Genomic DNA, 20749 nt, shown 5'->3' on the forward strand with positions numbered 1-20749 from the left:
GTGAAATCCCAGCTCCCTAGCCTTGGGTTGGGGCATGTTTGAGGCACAACTTATATCCCAAGTTCCCTGTGAAAACAGGCTGTAGCTTCCCTCTCCATGACTTGCATGAAATCAAACCCAGACGGGTTTCATTCTTTTTCATGCCCTGCTTCCCCTGAGACCTCACTGGATTCTCTGGGATAATTTTTTTTTTTTTTTTAATTTTGGTTGCACTAGATCTTCATTGCTGCTCAGGACTTCCCTGTTTGCAGCAAGCAGGGGCTACTCTATAATTTCAGTGCACTGGCTTTTCAATCCCGTGCTTCCCTTGATGTAAATCATAGGCTCTAGGCACTCAGACTCAGTAGTTGTGGCCCACCAGCTAGTTGCCCTGGGACATATTGAAAAGTTGTTGTTGTTGTTGTTGTTGTTTTTATGTTTTTCTTTTTTTTTTCCTAATTTTATTTTATTTTTAAACTTTACATAATTGTATTAGTTTTGCCAAATATCAAAATGAATCCACCAAAGGTATACATGTGTTCCCCATCCCGAACCCTCCTCCCTCCTCCCTCCCCATACCATCCCTCTGGGCCGTCCCAGTGCACCAGCCCCAAGCATCCAGCATCATGCATCGAACCTGGACTGGCAACTCGTTTCCTACATGATATTTTACATGTTTCATTGCCATTCTCCCAAATCTTCCCACCCTCTCCCTGTCCCACAGAGTCCATAAGACTGTTCTATACATCAGTGTCTCTTTTGCTGTCTCGTACACCAGGTTATTGTTACCATCTTTCTAAATACCATATATATGCGTTAGTATACTGTATTTATGTTTTTCCTTCTGGCTTACTTCACTCTGTATAATAGGCTCCAGTTTCATCCACCTCATTAGAACTGATTCAAATGTATTCTTTTTAATGGCTGAGTAATACTCCATTGTGTATATGTACCACGGCTTTCTTATCCATTCATCTGCTGATGGACATCTAGGTTGCTTCCATGTCCTGGCTATTGTAAACAGTGCTGCGATGAACATTGGGGTACACGTGTCTCTTTCCCTTCTGGTTTCCTCAGTGTGTATGCCCAGCAGTGGGATTGCTGGATCATAAGGCAGTTCTATTTCCAGTTTTTTAAGGAATCTCCACACTGTTCTCCATAGTGGCTGTACTAGTTTGCATTCCCACCAACAGTGTAAGAGGGTTCCCTTTTCTCCACACCCTCTCCAGCATTTATTATTTGTAGACTTTTGGATCGCAGCCATTCTGACTGGTGTGAAATGGTACCTCATAGTGGTTTTGATTTGCATATCTCTGATAATGAGTGATGTTGAGCATCTTTTCATGTGTTTGTTAGCCATCTGTATGTCTTTTTTGGAGAAATGTCTATTTAGTTCTTTGGCCCATTTTTTGATTGGGTCGTTTATTTTTCTGGAGTTGAGCTGTAGGAGTTGCTTGTATATTTTTGAGATTAGTTGTTTGTCGGTTGCTTCATTTGCTATTATTTTCTCCCATTCTGAAGGCTGTCTTTTCACCTTGCTAATAGTTTCCTTTGATGTGCAGAAGCTTTTAAGGTTAATTAGGTCCCATTTGTTTATTTTTGCTTTTATTTCCAATATTCTGGGAGGTGGGTCATAGAGGATCCTGCTGTGATGTATGTCGGAGAGTGTTTTGCCTATGTTCTCCTCTAGGAGTTTTATAGTTTCTGGTCTTATGTTTAGATCTTTAATCCATTTTGAGTTTATTTTTGTGTATGGTGTTAGAAAGTGGTCCAGTTTCATTCTTTTACAAGTGGTTGACCAGATTTCCCAGCACCACTTGTTAAAGAGATTGTCTTTAATCCATTGTATATTCTTGCCTCCTTTGTCAAAGATAAGGTGTCCATATGTGCGTGGATTTATCTCTGGGCTTTCTATTTTATTCCATTGATCCATATTTCTGTCTTTGTGCCAGTACCCTACTGTCTTGATAACTGTGGCTTTGTAGTAGAGCCTGAAGTCAGGTAGGTTGATTCCTCCAGTTCCATTCTTCTTTGTCAAGATAGCTTTGGCTATTTGAGGTTTTTTGTATTTCCATACAAATTGTGAAATTATTTGTTCTAGCTCTGTGAAGAATACTGTTGGTAGCCTGATAGGGATTGCATTGAATCTATAAATTGCTTTGGGTAGTATACTCATTTTCACTATATTGATTCTTCCAATCCATGAACATGGTATATTTCTCCATCTATTAGTGTCCTCTTTGATTTCTTTCACCAGTGTTTTATAGTTTTCTATATATAGGTCTTTAGTTTCTTTAGGTAGATATATTCCTAAGTATTTTATTCTTTCCGTTGCAATGGTGAATGGAATTGTTTCCTTAATTTCTCTTTCTGTTTTCTCATTATTAGTGTATAGGAATGCAAGGGATTTCTGTGTGTTGATTTTATATCCTGAAACTTTACTATAGTCATTGATTATTTCTAGTAATTTTCTGGTGGAATCTTTAGGGTTTTCTATGTAGAGGATCATGTCATCTGCAAATAGTGAGAGTTTTACTTCTTCTTTTCCAATTTGGATTCCTTTTATTTCTTTTTCTGCTCTGATTGCTGTGGTCAAAACTTCCAAAACTATGTTGAATAGTAATGGTGAAAGTGGGCACCCTTGTCTTGTTCCTGACTTTAGAGGAAATGCTTTCAATTTTTCACCATTGAGGATAATGTTTGCTGTGGGTTTGTCATATATAGCTTTTATTATGTTGAGGTATGTTCCTTCTATTCCTGTTTTCTGGAGAGTTTTTATCATAAATGGATGTTGAATTTTGTCAAAGGCTTTCTCTGCATCTATTGAGATAATCATATGGTTTTTATTTTTCAATTTGTTAATGTGGTGTATTACATTGATTGATTTGCGGATATTGAAAAGTTGTTGTTGAATCATGCAAAGATGCTGGGATTCTTGGCCCCCGGAGGAGAAGAATTCAATCCAGGGCCAGAGACGAGGCTTGATCACTCAGAGATTTCGTGTAATAAAGTTTTATTAAAGTATAAAGGAAATAGACAATAGTCATCAGAAGGAGGCAAAAAAGTACCCCCTGCTAGTCTTCAGCTGGAAGTTATATAGTCACTAGCGGTCTGTTAATGAATGGAGAAGGCAATGGCACTCCACTCCAGTACTCTTGCCTGGAAAATCCCATGGATGGAGGATCTGGTGGACTGTAGTCCATGGGGTCGCTAAGAGTCGGACACGACTGAGCGACTTCACTTTCACTTTTCACTTTCATGCATTGGAGAAGGAAATGGCAATCCACTCCAGTGTTCTTGCCTGGAGAATCCCAGGGATGGGGGAGCCTCGTGGGCTGCTGTCTATGGAGTCGCACAGAGTCAGACATGACTGAAGCGACTTAGCAGCAGCAGCAGTCTGTTAATGAAAGAAAGGAATGTCTTAAAACTCAGAATGGCACCAGGCCCTTCACCTATAAGATGCATTTTGGGATAATCTTGGCACCAGATGGTTCATCCTGGGCCATAAAATGATTAACTTGAATCTTGAAGAAGGCCAGATCACCATACAAATAATTTCATTTACATAGATTAGGGTAACAATATCTGAGTATAATATACTGGTTTGTCAACTAGGTTCTGAGACAGGAGGGGGAACCAACCTGAAGACAGAGTTTGGGGTAAATGCATAGTACATTAACATAGCTTAAGACAAATATTTCCATAAGAAAAAGGCATTGGTTATCTCTAGGTTTGAGAATAGTTAACTTTAGGTGAAACCAGGTGTCATTATGGCAACACAGTATTTTAAAAGAAATCTCTTTTTAAATTTATATAGAGAAGGAAAAAATATTGCTAGTTTGTTTCTGCTGCTTAAGAGAGATAAACATGTCGGACACTTGTAGGCTATTTCCTCAGTTTGGAGACCCCTGGCCTTCCTGCCTATTACCCTCTCAATGTGCAATCTTCCCAAACCAGGACTCCAACACATATCTTAAGCACTGGATCAAAAGGGAAAACACTCTAGAAAGAATTTGAAATAAATCACTTTTACATGAAACTTGGCACCATGACCTATTTATGAAGAGACTGATAGAGGATTATCCCTGCTTCAAGTAACCTCCTGAGATCAGGAATGATTGAGATTCCCCTCCCAAGGGTTCTTACAAGATCTTGAAGCTCTCCTGCCATGTGGCTTTGTTCTTGCTTCAGTTTCTGAATCCCACACTAGAGCACAGCTTCCAGAGGGCAGGGCTGTCACTTGACTTACTTCTAAGTATACGTCAGTAGATATTGTCTCATTCAGACCTTAATGTCAAGACAAGGCTAACACAAAAATCAGTTATTCTGAGTGTTAGGTTACAGGTTTAACGGCTATAATCAAACCCTAAATAACATTGTCTTAAATACAACACAATTTCAATTCTCTTTCATATAATGTTAGCGCAGGTGTCTCCAGAGAGATGAGGGCCCACTTCTTTCTTGTCACATCTTCCGCCTGTGCTACTTACCTCTGGTCTAACATGGCTGCTCCAGCTCCTGTCATTACATGTGCATTCCAGTTAGTGGGACAGAAAATAATACTTCCATTTGGAAGTGACATATCACCTCTACTCAAATTCCAATGGCTGAAGTATCTTTCATGGTCATGGCAAACCTGGGGTGATGGGCACACGGAAGGGCAGGGGAATGTGATCCTACTTCAGAACATTCATGACGAGTAACAAGGGCCACCACCCTTCATTCATTCAATATATAGCCTTTATGTACTCCTTTCCCGATTTGGAACCAGTCGGCTGTTCCAAATTGAGTTTTAACTGTTGCTTCTTGACCTGCATACAGATTTCTCAGAAGGCAGGTAAGATGGTCTGGTATTCCCATCTCTGTAAGATTTCCACAGTTTGTTGTGATCCACATAGTCAAAGGCTTTTGCATGGTAAAATAAGGCAGAAGGAGGTATATTTCTGGAATTATATTGCTTTTTCTATGATCCAATGGATGACGGCAATTTGATCTCTGGTTCCTCTGCCTTTTCTAAATCCAGCTTGAACATATGGAATTTCACAGTTCATGTACTGTTGAAGACTTGCTTGGAGAAATTACTTTGGTAGCATGTGAGATGAGTGCAACTGTGTGGTAGTTGAACATTCTTTGAAATCGCCTTTCTTCAGGATTGCAATGAAAATGACCTTTGCAGTCCTGTGGCCACTGCTGAGTTTTCCAAATTTGCTAGCATATTGAGTGCAGCACTTTAACAGTATCATCTTTTAGGATTTGAAATAGCTCAACTGCAATTCCATCACCCCCACTAGTTTTGCTCGTAGTTATGCTTCTTAAGGCCCTCTTGACTTCACATTTCAGGATGTCTAGCTCTAAGTGAGTGATCACACCATCATGGTTATCTGGGTCACTAATATCTTTATTGTATAGTTTTTCTATATATTCTTTCAACCTCTTCTTAATATATTCTACTTCTTTTATGTCCATGCCATTTCTTTCTTTTATTTGACCCATCTTTGCATGAAATGATCCTTCCCTACTTCTACTTTTCTTGAGCAGATCTCTGGTATTTCCCATTCCATTATTTCCCTCTATTTCTTTGCACTGATCACATAGGAAAGCTTTTTAAAAATCTCTTCTTGCTGTTCTTTGGAACTCTTTCAGATAGGTATGTCTTTCTTTTCTTGGAAGCCTTCTGCTTCCCTTCTTTTCTAAGTTGTTTCTAAGGCACCCTCAGACAACCATTTTACCTTTTTGCATTTCACTTTCTTGAGGATGGTCTTAATGGGGTTAGTACAGATCAAAAAACGAAGATCACTGCATCCAGTTCCTTTATTTCATTGCAAGTACATGGAGAAACAATGAAAACAGTGACAGACTTTGTTTTCCTGGGCTCCAAAATCACTGCAGATAGTGACTGCAGCTGTGGGAAAAAAAAAAAAAAAAAAGACGCTTGCTCCTTGGAATAAAAGTTATGGAAAACCTTGACAGCATACTAAGAAGCAGAGACATTACTTTGCGAGCAAATGTCTGTATAGTCAAACCTATGGTTTTTCCAGAAGCCATGAGAGGACATGAGAGTTGGACCATAAAAAAGCTGAGCACCAAAAAATTGATGCTTTTGAACTGTGTTGTTGGACTAGACTCTTGAGAGTCCCTTGGACTGGAAGGAGATCCAACCAGTCCATCCTAAAGGAAATCAGTCCTGAATATTCATTGGAAGAACCTATGCTGAAGCTGAACCTCCATTACTTTGACCAATTGATGGGTAGAACAGACTCATTATAAATGACCCCAATGCTGGGAAAGATTAAAGGCAGAAGGCAAAGTGTAATACAGAAGATGAAATTGTTTGGTGGCATCACCAACTTGATGAACATGGGTTTGAGCAAGCTCTGGGAGTTAGTGATGGACAGGGAAGCCTGGCGTGCTGCACCCCATGATATAGCAAAGAGTGAAACATGACTGAGAAACTGAACTGAACTGATGTACAGAGGACAATCAGGGAGCAGACAGAAGTCTTTAAGGAAGGAGGAAGGAACAATTCCTGGACAGCTGACAATGATGGGTCAAGAAGGGGTTTCAGGCTGGAGAAACAGTAGGGAAACAATTCTATGCCAGGTGGAGAGAATGGTAAGAGAAAGGCAGGGTGGCAGTGCTGGGATTTCCCAGAGGACAAGATCCCTGTTCTACTAAACTTTATCAATGCTCAATATTGTTAGGTGTTTGGAAACATGAGTTTTGTTTTGGAAGTGGTAGAGCAATATTCAATGGAAGGACTGAGGCTGAAGTTGAAGCTCCAACATTTAGGCCATCTAATGTGAAGTCCCAGCTCACTGGAAGAGACGCTGATGCTGGGAAAATTGTGAGCAGAAGGAGAGGGAATAAAAGGATGATATTGTGAGATGGCATCACCGACTCAAAGGACATGAGTTTGAGAAAACTCCGGGAAATAGTGAAAGACAGGGAAGCCTTCTTTGTTACCAAACATGTAATCACAAAGAGTCAGACATGACTTAACAACTGAACAATACCAATGAGGACACAGAGTCCACTGAAGGCTCTTGTCCTGGTTGGAGTGGAGAAAGATTTAAGAGGAAGGGGAGGTTTCCCATCCTCTGTTGCAGGTCCTTGAATCTAAGGCAAGGAGCACAAGATTTTGAATGTGTTACCAAACCTTGTTTTCTAAAAAAACAAAAAAAAACTTTTCTGTGTGAAAGAGATCTTTGACTGAGTTTGTTCTTTAAATTTTACTGAGGTATTTGAAAAGGATCAGGGGCGGGCTGAGTCTGCAAAAACTAGGTGACCAGCTGCTGGAGGGTGAGACTTTTGGTAGACATTCTGCACTAGATGGAAAACAAATCCAGAAAAAGTGTCCCTTCTGGAGTGTGCATGCCAGTGTATCACATTGTTTCAACAGATCACTTCAATGTTGTTTTGGGCAAGCTATGTAGAATGAGTGGTTTGCTTTTCTCCATTCCTGTGGGTAGTTAGATGGCTAAATGTCTGGTTACCTCATTGGATGGTTGGAATCATGCTTGGGAAAGAAAACTAGATCAGCTCCACACATATTTCATCCTTAAACAGCAAGCATAGGAAGATTTCTAAGGTAATGGTAGGTAATTTAAACATGAGGGGCCAGATGGGGACAGTTTCATTTAACAGGCTGAGATTGGACTGTACAGATTGCCATGGTTGTTGCTATGACAAGAAGCTGTCACAGCTACTTGTTTCTGTGCTGGAGATGTGGGAAACTGAAAAGAGACCAAAAGTGTTACAACTCTCCTTGCAGTGTGATTTCAGGGGAGAAGTAGTTGACAAGGAAAGACTGACTGGTAAGGCTGAGGAAGGGAGTAATCTGAACCAGTAATCATTAGGTTTTCTAGGACCCCAGAAAACAGAAGCATCAGCTCAGTCAGAGTTCTGTGTCATGGTTCAGAGACAGATGTCATTTGGCTTGAATCAATAGTTAGCCTTGGGGATGGCAGCCATAACTTCTAAACAGAAGATTTCCTTCTCCCAGAGTGGCAGAATAATTCATATTTGTTCCAGAATCAGGAACACAGAAAGTCCTCTCAGGGCCACTTGTTCTTAGCAGGCACACATGCAATCTAGAAGGTTGGACTATCATCTTGGTGCCCAATTTCCAGATGAGAAAACTGAGGTTAAGGGACTTGATCAAGGTCACACAGCTAGGCACATGAAAAGCCAAGCACAAACCGAAGGTAACAGTCCTCAAATTGTGTGTTTTTGCTCCACACCCACTGGGAGTGGTGGGTGGTTATGTGGCAACAATGCTTAGGCAGAAGCAAGAAGTATTCAGGCTTAAATTGAAGTAAGGAAAACCAGTAGAACATTTGATGACCTAAATCAAATCCCTTATCAATTTATAGTGAAGATGAAAAATAGACTCAAGGGAATAGGCCTGGTAGCCTGAAGAACTATGGGTGGAGGTTTGTAACATTGTATGGGAGTTGCTCACCAAAACAATCCCCAAGAAAAACAAATGTGAGTAGGAAAAGGGGTTGCCTGAGGAGGCTTTAAAAACAGCTGAGAAAATAAGAGAAGTGAAAGGCAAAAGAGAAAGGGAAAGATATACTCAATGGAAAGCAGACTTCCAGAGAATAGCAAGGGGATATAAGAAAGTCTTCATAAGTGAACAGTGCAAGAATTAGAGGAATATAATAGAATTGTAAAGAGTATAGATCGCTTCAAGAAAATTGGAGCTACCAGAACAATACTTCATGCAAGGATGGGCACAATAAAGGACAGAAAAGTCAAAGACCTAACAGAAGCAGATAAGATTAGAAGACGTAGCAAGAATACACAGAAGAACTGTACGAAAATGGTCATAATGACCGGAATAGGGATGATGCTTGGGTCACTCATTTAAAGCCAGATATACTGGAGTATGAAGTCAAGTGGGCCATAGGAAGAATCACTGCAAACAATGTTAGGAGAGGTGATGGAATTCCAGCTGAGCTACTTAAAAATCCTAAAGAATGAGGCTGTAAAAGTGCTGCATTCAATATTTCAGCAAATTTGGAAAACACAGCAGTGGACACAGTGCTGGAAAATATCACTTTTCATTCCAATACAAAAAAAAGGCAATTCCAAAGAATGTTCAAACTATCATATAATTGCTCTCATCTCACATGTTAGCAAGGTAATGTTCAAAATCCTTCAAGCTAAGCTTCAACACAGCATGAACTGAAAACTTCTAGATGTACAAACTGGTTTGAGGAACCAGAAATCAAATTGCCAACATCCATTGGATCATAGAGAAAGAAAGGGAATCCCAGAAAATATTTCGATCTGCTTCACTGACTATGCTAAAGCCTTTCACTGTGTGGACCACAACAAACTGCGGAAAATTCTTAAGGAAATGGGAGTACCAGATCGCCTTACCTGTCTTCTGAAAAATCTGTATGTAGCTCAAAATGCAGCAGTTAGAATCAGACATGGAAAAACTGAAAGATTTACAGCTGGGAAAGAAGAGTGACAAGGTGTACATTCTCACTCTGGTTATTTAACTTCTATATAGGATACATCATTCAATATGCTGGACTGCATAAATCCCAAGCTTGAAATAAGATTGCTGGAAGAAATATAAACATCCACAGATATGAAGATGACACTGCCCTAATAGCAGAAAGCCAAAAAGAACTAAAGAGCCTCTTGAAGAAGAGAGGAGATGCAAAAACTGACTTAAAACTCAACATTTAAAAAAATTCACAAAAATATACTCAACATTCATGGCATCCTGTCACACTGCTTCATGGCATATAGATGAGGGAAAAGTGGAAACAGTGGCAGATTTTATTTTCTTGGGCTCCAAAACCACTATGGACCTTGACTGCAGCCACACAATTAAAAGACACTTGCTCCTTGGAAGGAAGGAAGAAAGGCTATGAAAAACCTGTACAGTGTATTAAAAACCAGAGACTCACTTTGCTACAGAGGTCTGCAGTGTCACAGCTATGATTTTGCCAGTAATCATGTACTGATGTGCGATCTGGACCATAAGAAAGGGTGAATGGTAAAAAAAAAAACTGAGCTTTTGAACTGTGGTGCTTGAGAAGATTCTTGAGAGTCCCTTATACAACAAGGAGATCAAACCAGTCAATTTGAAAGGAAATCAACCTGTGACCCCTGCTGTCTCAGCTGAGGCATCTACTGAGGCCCTCCAGATGGGAAGAACAGATGCTTCCACTGCAGAAGTGCCTAACCATGGCAGCTCCAAGCAAATAGTTTGTAGCTCCACCCCTGGAAGAAGCTCAGAAAGGCTGAGTTCTCTGCGTACCCTGGGTCCCCTGATACATGCATTGCATACTCCCCAGCAGCATTGGAGGTCAAGGAAGGGGCATTCTGGGCCCTGGAGGAGGGGGATGGCTCAGGGATCCACTGGGGCAAAGGCTTACCAAGTGGGACTGGAAAGGAGAGAGCAGGCATATGTGGCAGAGAGCTGGTGACTGGGGTGTGGGAACAAGAGGGAACCATCTCTGCATGAAGTACCTCACCCAAAATTCCCTAGAGGAGAAGCCCAGTGATAAGATCATCCGAGATGGGATGAAGAGAGTCTATTTCATTACTCCTTATAATTCCTCTGAATGAGGAGGTGGTGGAGTTGGTGGGTCATCAAAATCTCTTCCATGGCCTAGAGTATCTGCCAGTCATTATCCTTGGGGATGCCTCTCCCCAGCTTCAGTCATGTAGTTCTGGAGGAAATTGACAATCATGCATGTGGCTGGGTCAGGGCCAGAGACCATATGAAGCCAGTCATAACACCCCATGTCCCTGCCAGGATGGCTGATCTGGGGCTGTCTGTATATGTGACTTGAGGTGGGTCATTCATAGAACACCCTTGAACTCTGATATTTGCAATCTATTTTCCTTACTAGGTGATGCCTTTGGGATTTAAAACCCTAGGGCAGGTAGCTTGGACTCCCTTACTAGGTGTAGAAGCCTTAAGGAAGAAAGTGGTCAGGCTAGGACCATCACAGAAGAGGGAAGGAAAAGAGCGAAGGTGAGAGAGAATTGATGACTTCTGATTTCTTGGGTCCAGTCGCTGAGATATTTGTATTTGCTCTGATTCTTCTGTCCTGGATTCCAAGAATCATTTCAGTGAGTCTCCCTTTTCCTTGAAGCCAGTTGGAGTAGGGCTTCTCTCCATTTTGATTCAGACTTGGTTCTAGATCCTTCACTCCCAGATGCAAACAGAGGCAACCGTTTGTGTCCACACCACTAAGAGTGAAACCCTTTATTCTTTACTGAGAATAGGGTGTTCAGACCACCAAATACAGCTCACCAGCATCCTGGGAAGTAGTGCTCAAAGTGTGAGTGAGTGTGTGTTAGGAGTGGCCTTACTGATACCTGAACCACTCCAAGCATTTACACTGCCCATGCCAGGCCAATCATGTCATTTCCTCAATCAAAGACCAAAAAATACAGCCTCAGGAAGACATTACCAAGGATCCAGGTCTCTGTAGATGAACTCACTTTGTTCTGTTCAAAGGTTGTGTAGCAGTGTCTTCTAGAATCCTGGGGCTGCAGAACACACACCAGTGAGCATGAGTCCTTACCGGTGACTCTCCCCAATATCCAGACCCAGCACAATTCTTTGTTTTATTTCCCTCTTTTGGTAAGTATCAAGGGGTTTTCTCAGCAGCAGGGGATATGAGAGTTCATCCAAAACCAAAGAGGCCCAAGACATGTTGCCATGAGGAAGGATGTAGTGAGTGGAGGACTGGGAGATGGGGAAACAGAGGAATGAAAAACAACACAGTCCTACTGTAGAGCGTAAGGAACTATATTCAATATTCAGTGATAAACCACATGAAAAAGAATAAGAAAAAAATATATTTTTATGTGTATAGCTGAGTCACATTGCTGTGCAGGAGAACTTAATGCAACACTGAAGAGTAGCCACACTTCAATATAATTATTTAGAAAAGAACAAGTGTGTCCATAGTTCCCCTCACTCCCTGTTTCTTTTCTTCTGGCTACTGCTCTTTTTTTTTTCTCTTCAGAGAATGTGAGTTCTCCTCCTGCGTCTGCACAATCCATACTTTATTAAAAAACTTTATTTTGTATTGGAGTATAGCTGATTAACAATATTCTGAGTTTCAGGGGAAAAGTTAAGGGACTCAACTCTATGTATCTGGGTATCCTGGTCCCAAAGACACCCCTCCCATCCAGGCTGTTGTATAACTGAGCGGAGTTCCCTATGCTACACAGCAACTCGTTGTTGGTTATCCATCTTAAATAGAGCAGTGCCCACAACACGTTCTTGAAGACTTACATCAGGAAATCTGCGAAGCCGTCTTTGGCCCACACTCACCCTCTTTGACCACTCCAGGCCTGGGTGGGTAAAGTACTCTGGTTCCCCATCCTCACTCGTCAGTCCATAGCCCTCATCACCCCCTAGTAAGGCCCCAGTGCCCCAGTGCAGACCACCTTGAGATGACATTTGCATGGAATCCAGTGCAGTTTTGCCCAGCATCAAGCAACCCTCCATATGGCTCAATGAGTTTGTGGTTTTAGAATTCCTGAAATTCTCTCTCTTCCTCAAATCCTTCTTTTAGCCCATCAGCCTGCTCTGAACTCTCACAGGGAGCTTACATGAAGCCTCCACCCTGTGCTGGAGCTGAGCAGCCACTGTGCACCCTTTATTCACCTTAGTATCCAACATCACACAGAGGGGTCAGGTACCCCAACTCACAAAGGAGGCACCTGGCCAGAACAAGGGAAAGATATAGCCAACAACTAGGATGACCATGTAATTTATCTTCCAAACCTAGAAAACTGTGAGAAGGGAAGGGAGACTGTTAACTTATGCTGGGAAATCACACTGGGACTGCCCCCAGCCATTCTCCTTGTAACATGGCCTATTTCAGGGACTGCTAGAACTGACTTCCATGTTCTTGCACCTAAGGGTTCAGATTGAATTGAAGCTCTTATTGGACTGTGAAACTTAGTGTTCCCCCCTCCCTGACTCCCACCATGCCAGCATGGTATGGCATCTCCACATTTATTTCTGGAAGATCAGTGTCCCACACGGCCCTTTACTCTCAAGTGATTGATTTTGTGGGAGGCACTGGCCCAGCCACAGGGCTCAGCAGCATCTGCAATGGTGTGGCATGGCCTCCAGAGGGCGCCCTCCTCCCAGCAGCAGCCCAAGGGTTCCTGCAAGCTCCAGTTTGAGAACCAACCCTCAGTATTGGCCCCTCACCTTGAGGATGTAGCCTCGAGCTGGCACTGGGTAGTTGACGCCATTGATGGTGAAGATAATGGAGGGCAGGGTATTGACCGCAGAACATGAAACGTAGTGCTGTTAGAGAGAGGGAGAGAGGTTGGCCCTGGAGATCCTTCTTGTGTGTGGAGACTGGGAGTGACCCTGGCGCATGAGCCTTCACCTTGGAACTCCGTGGTGTGGCACCAATGAGCTTCTGTATGTTATTGATTAGTGTACTTGGGCCTTCAATCGCTGATGTCCCAGTGTCAAAAATGGCGTGGCAGCCGCCAGAACAAGCAATAACCTTTCTTTTCATGGAGATGCTGAGAGACAATGGAAGAAAGCGGGCATCAAGTTCACTCGGAGTCTCCCCAGAGTTGCCCCCTTCCCGAATGTCTCCTAAACAGCACTTCGTCTTTTACCCTCTTTTCCTTTGCTCTAGACACAGCATCTTTCTTGACATCCTTGAATGCAATACTTGAATACACAAGGATATTTTGTACCTTGACACAAGCTGATCTTTCTTCCTAGAAGACTCCACTCCACTTTGACTAGCAAATTTCTTCTCATCTTCCAGGTTACACCTCAATTGTATTGTTTTTGGGAAGTCTTTCTCCTGGTGCTTATCAGTCTCCTGTCTTGGTCACTCTCTGTAGACCCTTCCTCACGTCTGCTGCTGCTTTTGCTGCTAACTCACTTCAGTCGTGTCTGACTCTGTGTGACCTCATAGAGGACAGCCCACCAGGCTCTGCTGTCCCTGGGATTTTCCAGGCAAGAGTACTGGAGTGGGTTGCAATTGCCTTCTCCTCTTGTCTAGCATGTACCAAAGTCAAAATTCACTATGTGGGTGAGTCACTTCATGTACCTCTGCCTTCTTAGATGTGAGGGCAAGTTTTATTCTCCTTGCCTCCCTCAAGTGCCTGGCACACAGTGGATGTCCAATGCTTCTCTGTTCAATGAGTGAATGAAGACTGAGAAACAATAAGAAACCTCCAGAGAGCTGTGAATGAATGGTGGGGAATGAATAACGGGTCACACACACAGTGAAGATGGAGATTTGCAGGGGCAGCAGATTCTCAGAGTAGGGGGAGAGAGGGGCTCCTCTGGGAGAGGGTGTTTCCCAGCACTGCTCCTACAACCAGCTCAGACCCTGAGACCCTGGCCAGGAAATACATGACTAGCCCATTGAAACTCCAAAGGACAGACCAGCTTTTGTCTGAGGGTATCACACAGAATCCTGTCAATTATGCCTCTTGTCCTCAGGTCACTCCTGGATCCCACCTTCCTGATTGTCTGTTATAGCCCCTCCCACTGTGTGCCCAAGAATGTGTGGTGTCTTTTTTATTAGATGTTTTCACATCTTAAGACTGCAGCCAACCTCTCTCCACTCCTAGGTAGCTGCTCCCTAAGAAGACCAGTTTTCCCCCATTTTCTCAGGGCTGTCCCTAATTTAAAATGACATTTATCTGTACTGAGAACTTCCTATGTCCTATGTAGCCCTGGACATTTGGTCATCTTATCATAACTCTGTTCAGGCTGGAGAAATTCTTTCTGATCCTCTGTTCACCACACTGTAGAGCCCTCTAACCATGATCCCTACCTCAAAGGGCAGTGGGTGCAGCACTCTCCAAGCGGAACAGACCTGTCTTGACCCTTTCAGGACCCTGGTCAGAGCCTTGCTCAGAAGGCCTGGGGATTATTACCCATGGGTTGTTTGTGTATCTATGTGCTTGTGTATTTGTGTGTGTGTTTGTATATGTCTCTGTGTGTGCTTGTGTGTCTGACTAGCTATGCATGTTTTTATGTGTCTCTGGGTATGTTTATATGTGTCTGCTTGTGTGTTTCCATTTGTCTGTGTGTCTGTCTGTGTTGTTGTGTGTTGTGTATATGTCTGTGTGACTGTGTGTCTGAGAATGCATTTGTGTGTGTCTGCCTGTGTCCATGAAAATTAGTGGGAGCATCACTTGGGCTGACCCTCAGAGGGAGAGGCTTACCAGTCATGTGTACAATCCAGTCACCCACTTGGATCAATGGTACCCAGTTGAGCTCTCCCTCATAGTAGCATTCGTCCACCCCACCAAACATCACCACACTGCCCTCCTGCTTGTATCTGTAGAGACAAGTCGGGGGAGAACCCTTGGGAGACAGTAACAACAGCACTGTCTGAGAGTTGTGCTTGTCCACCCATCAAGGCCCTAATAAGATCCCCATGTACAGATGCAGAAATAGCATCTAGGAGAGATTGAGATCCAGAGTGAGGTCTGTTACTGGCTAATGAGTGGCACAGAGGAGGTTAGAAGCTGAATCACTTGGCTGGGCTCCCCCCACTATGTCTTCTGAAGACTCCCTAGACCCCCAGTGACCTGAGTGCTCAGACACCCTCAGAGGACAGGGTGCTGAAGTGTTTGGCTTTCCCCTTGTCCACCTTGTCATTTTTCAGGAAAATCAAGGCCTGGAGGTTCTAAGGGTGTGGGTTCAGGGCACCTAGAGTTGGCTCCACTGGCCTGTGACCTATACTGTCCAAAGGGCCCTACACTCAGAAGGGACCCCACCTCTACTCTCCCTGTCTTGAAATGCCTAATATTTCTTGAACAAGGGGTCCTACACTTTTGTGTCCCACACTTGGGTTTCTCACTGGTTCATACAAATTGTGTAGCTGGTCCTGGATTCCCAGTGGAATGCTAATGAGGAAGGAAAGATATCCAAAATAATTCTCCATCCTTCCTTATCAAATTCATAAGCAAATCATATTGCCTTTTCCTTCAACTTGTTTCCTGTTGCCTTCCATTACCCTTCCTCCTCACTCACTCCCCTAGACCATTTTATTTGTCTTGAGCCCAGTAGTAGAGTTGTGTTCCAATAAAATTTTATTTATAAAAGCCAGGGGTGAAGCCAGTTGGACCCTGGGGCCATAGTTATCTGTGTTAGATTATCACTCAGGATACTTCTTTATCAAGTGTTCTATAATTTTTGTGCATTTTATAGCTATTTTGGAGAAAGGGACTGTCCATCTCAGACTTACTTGCTCAAGTAGAAGGCAAAAACAGGCTCAGAAATGGCACCTTCATTCTTCAGCTTGTCAAAGATGGGGATGGCTACAGAGGAGGATATGTTTGGGTAGTTCAAGCCCAAGATGCCATCAAAAGGTATACCCTCAAACCCGTATTCCACCAGGCTTAGACCAAACAGCTGGTCAGTGCTTACAAGGTCCCCAATCCGTGGGAGAGAAGGGTGTTCCCACTTATAGATACGTGAAGAGGGGCTAGGACTGGGCAGGGGTGCATTGCCATTAGATGCTCAGAGAGGAATTGAGGCTGGGCTCTGTCCTTGGTGGCCCATGGGCAGTTAGATCAAGCTGAGAGGGAAATTTGGGTTCCATTTGTGAGAGGCTGTGAATTTTAAAATATCTGCCCCTCTGAAAAACACCACCCGAGTGAGCCAAATTGGCCTCGTGGCTTCTGTACAGGTGGCATGACCAAGAGTCATGCCAGGTTCCACTGGTGCCACTTGATAGAAAAAACAATCAAGAGCAAGAGCACCTTCTCTTTGGCATCACTGTGACCTAATGACAGGAATGGACTGCATTCTCTGTAATGTACTCTGGATTCTGCATCTGTCCAGGAAGACAGAAGCCAAAAACACAATCTTGCTTGCAGGGTTCTATGAAATTACTGCCTGGAGAATTCACTTTTAGGGGTATGTGTATGTTTCTGTGAGTGTGTATGAGGGAGAAAGAGAGAGAGAGGGGTAACTCAAGTATTTGGGGGGAAGCAGGCCTTAGGTTTATTAGACTCTCAAGGGTCCTCTAGAGTGAGAACTCATTTATCAGGCCCCTTGACTTCTGAGGCCCCCAGTTTCCAACTCTGGATACTTGAAGCCCTTGACTGACCCCAGGGTCCACAGATCAGTTTTATCCTGTCCCCAAATACCCCACAGCAACTTCAGTCCTGAAAAGCCAGCCTAACTCCACCGTTTACCACATGTGTGACCTCAGGAAGGCCCTTGCTGTATACACCTCAGTTTTCTCATATGTCTCATGAGCTAATCAGAGTAACTGCTGTGTGGGGTCATTGCAAGATTAAACCAGTTATCACCTGAAAGTGCCTGGAACAATCTGTGAATATAAAAGTGGGTGCTTTTATCCCTTCTTCTCGCTCCCAGCAAAATGAACCTTGAACTGCTCATAGGCAGAGGAGATGCAAGTCCAAACTTTAAGCCACTCTCTGGGTTAGCTAACTTGTTTGCTCATGTGTACCATGGGCCCTGCCTCCCCAGAGACATGACCTGTGGATAAGATGGCCAATATCTATAGGAGTTAGGCTAGGAAGGGTCCTGCCAGATGGTCCTGCATCTGTTTTGCAAGCAATGGTAGTTCCATAGCCAGTCCTGACTCAGCATTTTTTACACTGTTCCCCGAACTGTGTCACGAACAACAATTCCTTTAATTTTCCCAGATGCATAGGTGATGCTGAAGGTCTTATTGGTAGGCCAGAAGGTAGAAGACTGAAGATGTCTGAACCTAACGTGTACAGCTGCAGACACAAGAGATGAGTGTCATCAGGTGACGAGTATGGAAACAAGGCAGCAGGGCAAGTGAAAGATGGTCCGGGTAGGCGGTGTCTGTACTCACAACAGGTTGAGCTGTTGCAAAAGATGGAGGACACCCACAAGTCAGATGAGCCTGTGTCAAAGACAACCTGGAATTCCTGAGGGGGTGTTCCAATGGTGATGTTACCCACATAGAGCATCTACAGAGAGAAGGAAGGAGTGGGTTAGTGCAGAACTGGCTGCACTCTATTCCCGCACTGATGCCTCCCTCTGGGTGTCACATATCTCTTGAGATCACTTTCTAACCATCGTGCAGCTCACAGACTTTGGTCACAGATATATCTGCATTTGATATATTTTTCCTGTGCTACATTGTATGCAGGATATTGACTCTATGAACAGGCGAATAAGTGGTACCTCCTGCATGGGAAGCCCAGAGGCATAACCACTGGGCCTCCAGGACTGCTGGACACCCAGGGAAGTCCTTGTGCCTTCATTTGAGAAGCTCTGTAGTCTCTTCAAACCCAGCCTTAGCACCCGCTTCTCCAGGAGGTCCTTCTTGGTCAACCCCAGCCACTCCCTCTAAACTCAGACCACATCCAATCAACAGCACACAGTTGACCTTTTCATTTGACATGTATTTACTCTTTGCCTATCTCTCAGGCTGGCATGGGCATTTTTGAAGACATCTTGAAGACAAAATAAGCCCTTTTTCTAATCTAAAAACAGGAACCAAAATGATTCTTATGTCCATACTCAGAATACACGTTCAGTAACTTTTTCCTGCTGTGGTTCTTGCATTGTGGAAACTGAATTCCTCTACCTGGGGATTCACAGCTGCTTTGCAGTTGGTTCTACCTTTTGATCAGTGATGGTTCACTCTTCATCTGTAACTGAGTGGCTCACTTAGTTCAGAAGGAACAATCACCCTCAAACTAATGACACATCTATGACACAGAAATGGATGTTTACTGCCACCTGGTAATTGCCGGGCCCAGTCACAAAGACCAATATTTGAGGATGAGAGTGCCTTCTCCTCTGGGTGGGGTCCCTCTTTTCCAGTGTCTCTGCCTCCTGCAAGAACCCCAACCCCAACATCCCTCCGGCATCTCCAGATGAGCCCCAGTGCTAGGCTAGAGCACCAGGGGGCGCTGTGGAGCACCATCCTCCCAAAATACTCACATCCCTGATGTTTCTCAGCAGGTGAGTAGTTAGATTTGAGCCACGAAAAGAAATCTGGGACAGTCTGTAAGCATGCTCCTTCAGGCAATTGTTCAGCATGTTTTTTCCACTGACGGTATTTCTCACGGTCTTCACTCTCCTTAGAGGTATTCTTTCACCAAGCATTTGACAAAGAAAACAAAGAAGATGCTACAATTAGCTCTAGGTGTTTAGGTATAACTGTCATTGTAACGCCCTGTATATTTTCTAATAATTTTTATGAAGCACATTATTATCAGATTTTTATGCATATACCATGGCAAAGACATAGACTTCAATACAGGTTCTGTTCTGCAATCTTGGGTAAGATATATGACAATGTGTTGTCTCAATCTCCCCTTTCGTAAAATGGTGGACTGTAACAATACAAACCTTCCAAATAGAATATCTTGGGGATAAGTGAAGTGATGGATATAAGGTACCTGATAAATAGGAAGTCTCAACAATTACAGCCATTAGCATTGTTGTTGCCATCCCACTCATTCCTTCTTATAGAACCTCAAGGAAGGAGGTAGAAGGGGGACTCTTATCCTCTTTTACAAGGGAGCATTTTGAAATGCAAGAGGTTTCTGAGTTGGCTGTGGTCACACTGCTTGTCCAATATAAAACAGTGTAAAACAGTGTATCTTTCTCCAAGTTGAAAGAGAGAGAGAGTTGAAAGATGAATCCAAGATATAGAGAACAAGTAAGGGAAATTCAGAGGCTTGAGAAGGAAGCACGAGTCAAATGAAAAATTAAAAGAAAACAACACAAAGAGAAACACACTCCCAGTGACTTCCAAAGAGATGGATAAATAAATGACAGTGATACAGAGATGCAGACATAGACCAGGAAAAAAAGAGGACATATTGAAAAAAATGTAGAAAAGTGCTATTCCACAGTACCACATTGACATCTTCATAGACTGTACGCTGAACAGTTGCAAGGAGTTGCATTTTCAATAGGTCATGTTATTACTGGGCCCCAAGATTTGTGCAACCCAAACCTACACCAAGACCTTGGGATCTACAGTTCCTATAGCAAGTTACTTATCCATAATAAAGAGTTGAAACTTTAAGATTCTTAATGAAATACTTCATTACCTTCTAAACCTGATGGGTGGAAGAATAATCAGATGAAAAGAAAAATCCAAGAAAGGAATATGATGTGGCTTACAGTCCCCATACTTAGTTGTCTATGCATTCTGAGAAGGCCACCAGCCCGAGGAGCACAAGCCACTTCATGTTTCTTTCCTGGCTCCAAGTAATCAGGGAACTTTGGGTTTGTAGCATGTAGTGGTGACCAGGAGCCCCTAGTTATATATGCTCTGACCTACCCTAGTTTTCCTCTTTAGGCCACTAAAAGATCTGAAAAAAAAAAAAAACAATACACAAAACTCTAGATAAAATCTTTACCTTCATCAGTGTCCTTGGCGAGTGGCCTTTGAAACTTTTCAGAATACAGAGAATTGAACTGTAATCTCTTCTTTGAAGTTTGGCTGGAAAATCAAACTAATCTGCATGGATATCTAAGAAGACAGAGAACCTTGCCTACTTGGAGGAAAAACAGCTAAGAACATCATGAAAATGGATTCTAGGGGCCATGCTCAACACGTGTGGTTTCATGTCATCTTCCTAGCCACTTCATGAAATATGCATTGCTGTCTTCATTGGAGAGGAGATTGCTAGGAGGATAAGTTGTTGAATGGCAAAGTGAAGACTTCAGGGACAGCCCAGGGACACACAACTGGCCTAGGTAGTGGGTCTAATGGCAGACCTCAGGGGCACCTATGATGCCAGGCTGCATCAA

At 43.1% G+C, this 20749-nt stretch overlaps 1 protein-coding gene across 1 annotated transcript; it reads right to left on the reverse strand.

Annotated features, from left to right (window-relative positions):
• Nucleotides 1–11385: 11385 nt before the first annotated feature.
• On the reverse strand, nt 11386–20184 carry LOC133241270 (pregnancy-associated glycoprotein 1-like). Its single transcript, XM_061406533.1, has 10 exons — nt 20132–20184; nt 18923–19073; nt 17823–17940; nt 17610–17724; nt 16215–16412; nt 15187–15302; nt 14835–14838; nt 13374–13515; nt 13190–13288; nt 11386–11499 (listed from the first exon to the last, which is right to left on the reverse strand). The coding sequence occupies exons 1-10, from the start codon at nt 20182–20184 to the stop codon at nt 11386–11388; spliced, it is 1110 nt and encodes a 369-aa protein (XP_061262517.1).
• Nucleotides 20185–20749: the final 565 nt, after the last annotated feature.

Source organism: Bos javanicus, chromosome 29 (assembly GCF_032452875.1).
Source record: "Bos javanicus breed banteng chromosome 29, ARS-OSU_banteng_1.0, whole genome shotgun sequence".
NCBI classification, from domain to species: Eukaryota; Metazoa; Chordata; class Mammalia; order Artiodactyla; family Bovidae; genus Bos; species Bos javanicus.

Excerpts from the sequence above, each read along its gene's own strand:
- LOC133241270 (XM_061406533.1), bottom strand. The coding sequence starts at position 20,184 with ATGAAGTGGCTTGTGCTCCTCGGGCTGGTGGCCTTCTCAGAATGCATA. Across the intron at positions 17,941-18,922 it reads TGCTGAGAAACATCAGGGAT|ATGCTCTATGTGGGTAACAT; the intron begins GTGAGTATTTTG and ends TTCTCTCTGTAG. Across the intron at positions 15,303-16,214 it reads TTTGCCTTCTACTTGAGCAA|ATACAAGCAGGAGGGCAGTG; the intron begins GTAAGTCTGAGA and ends TTGTCTCTACAG.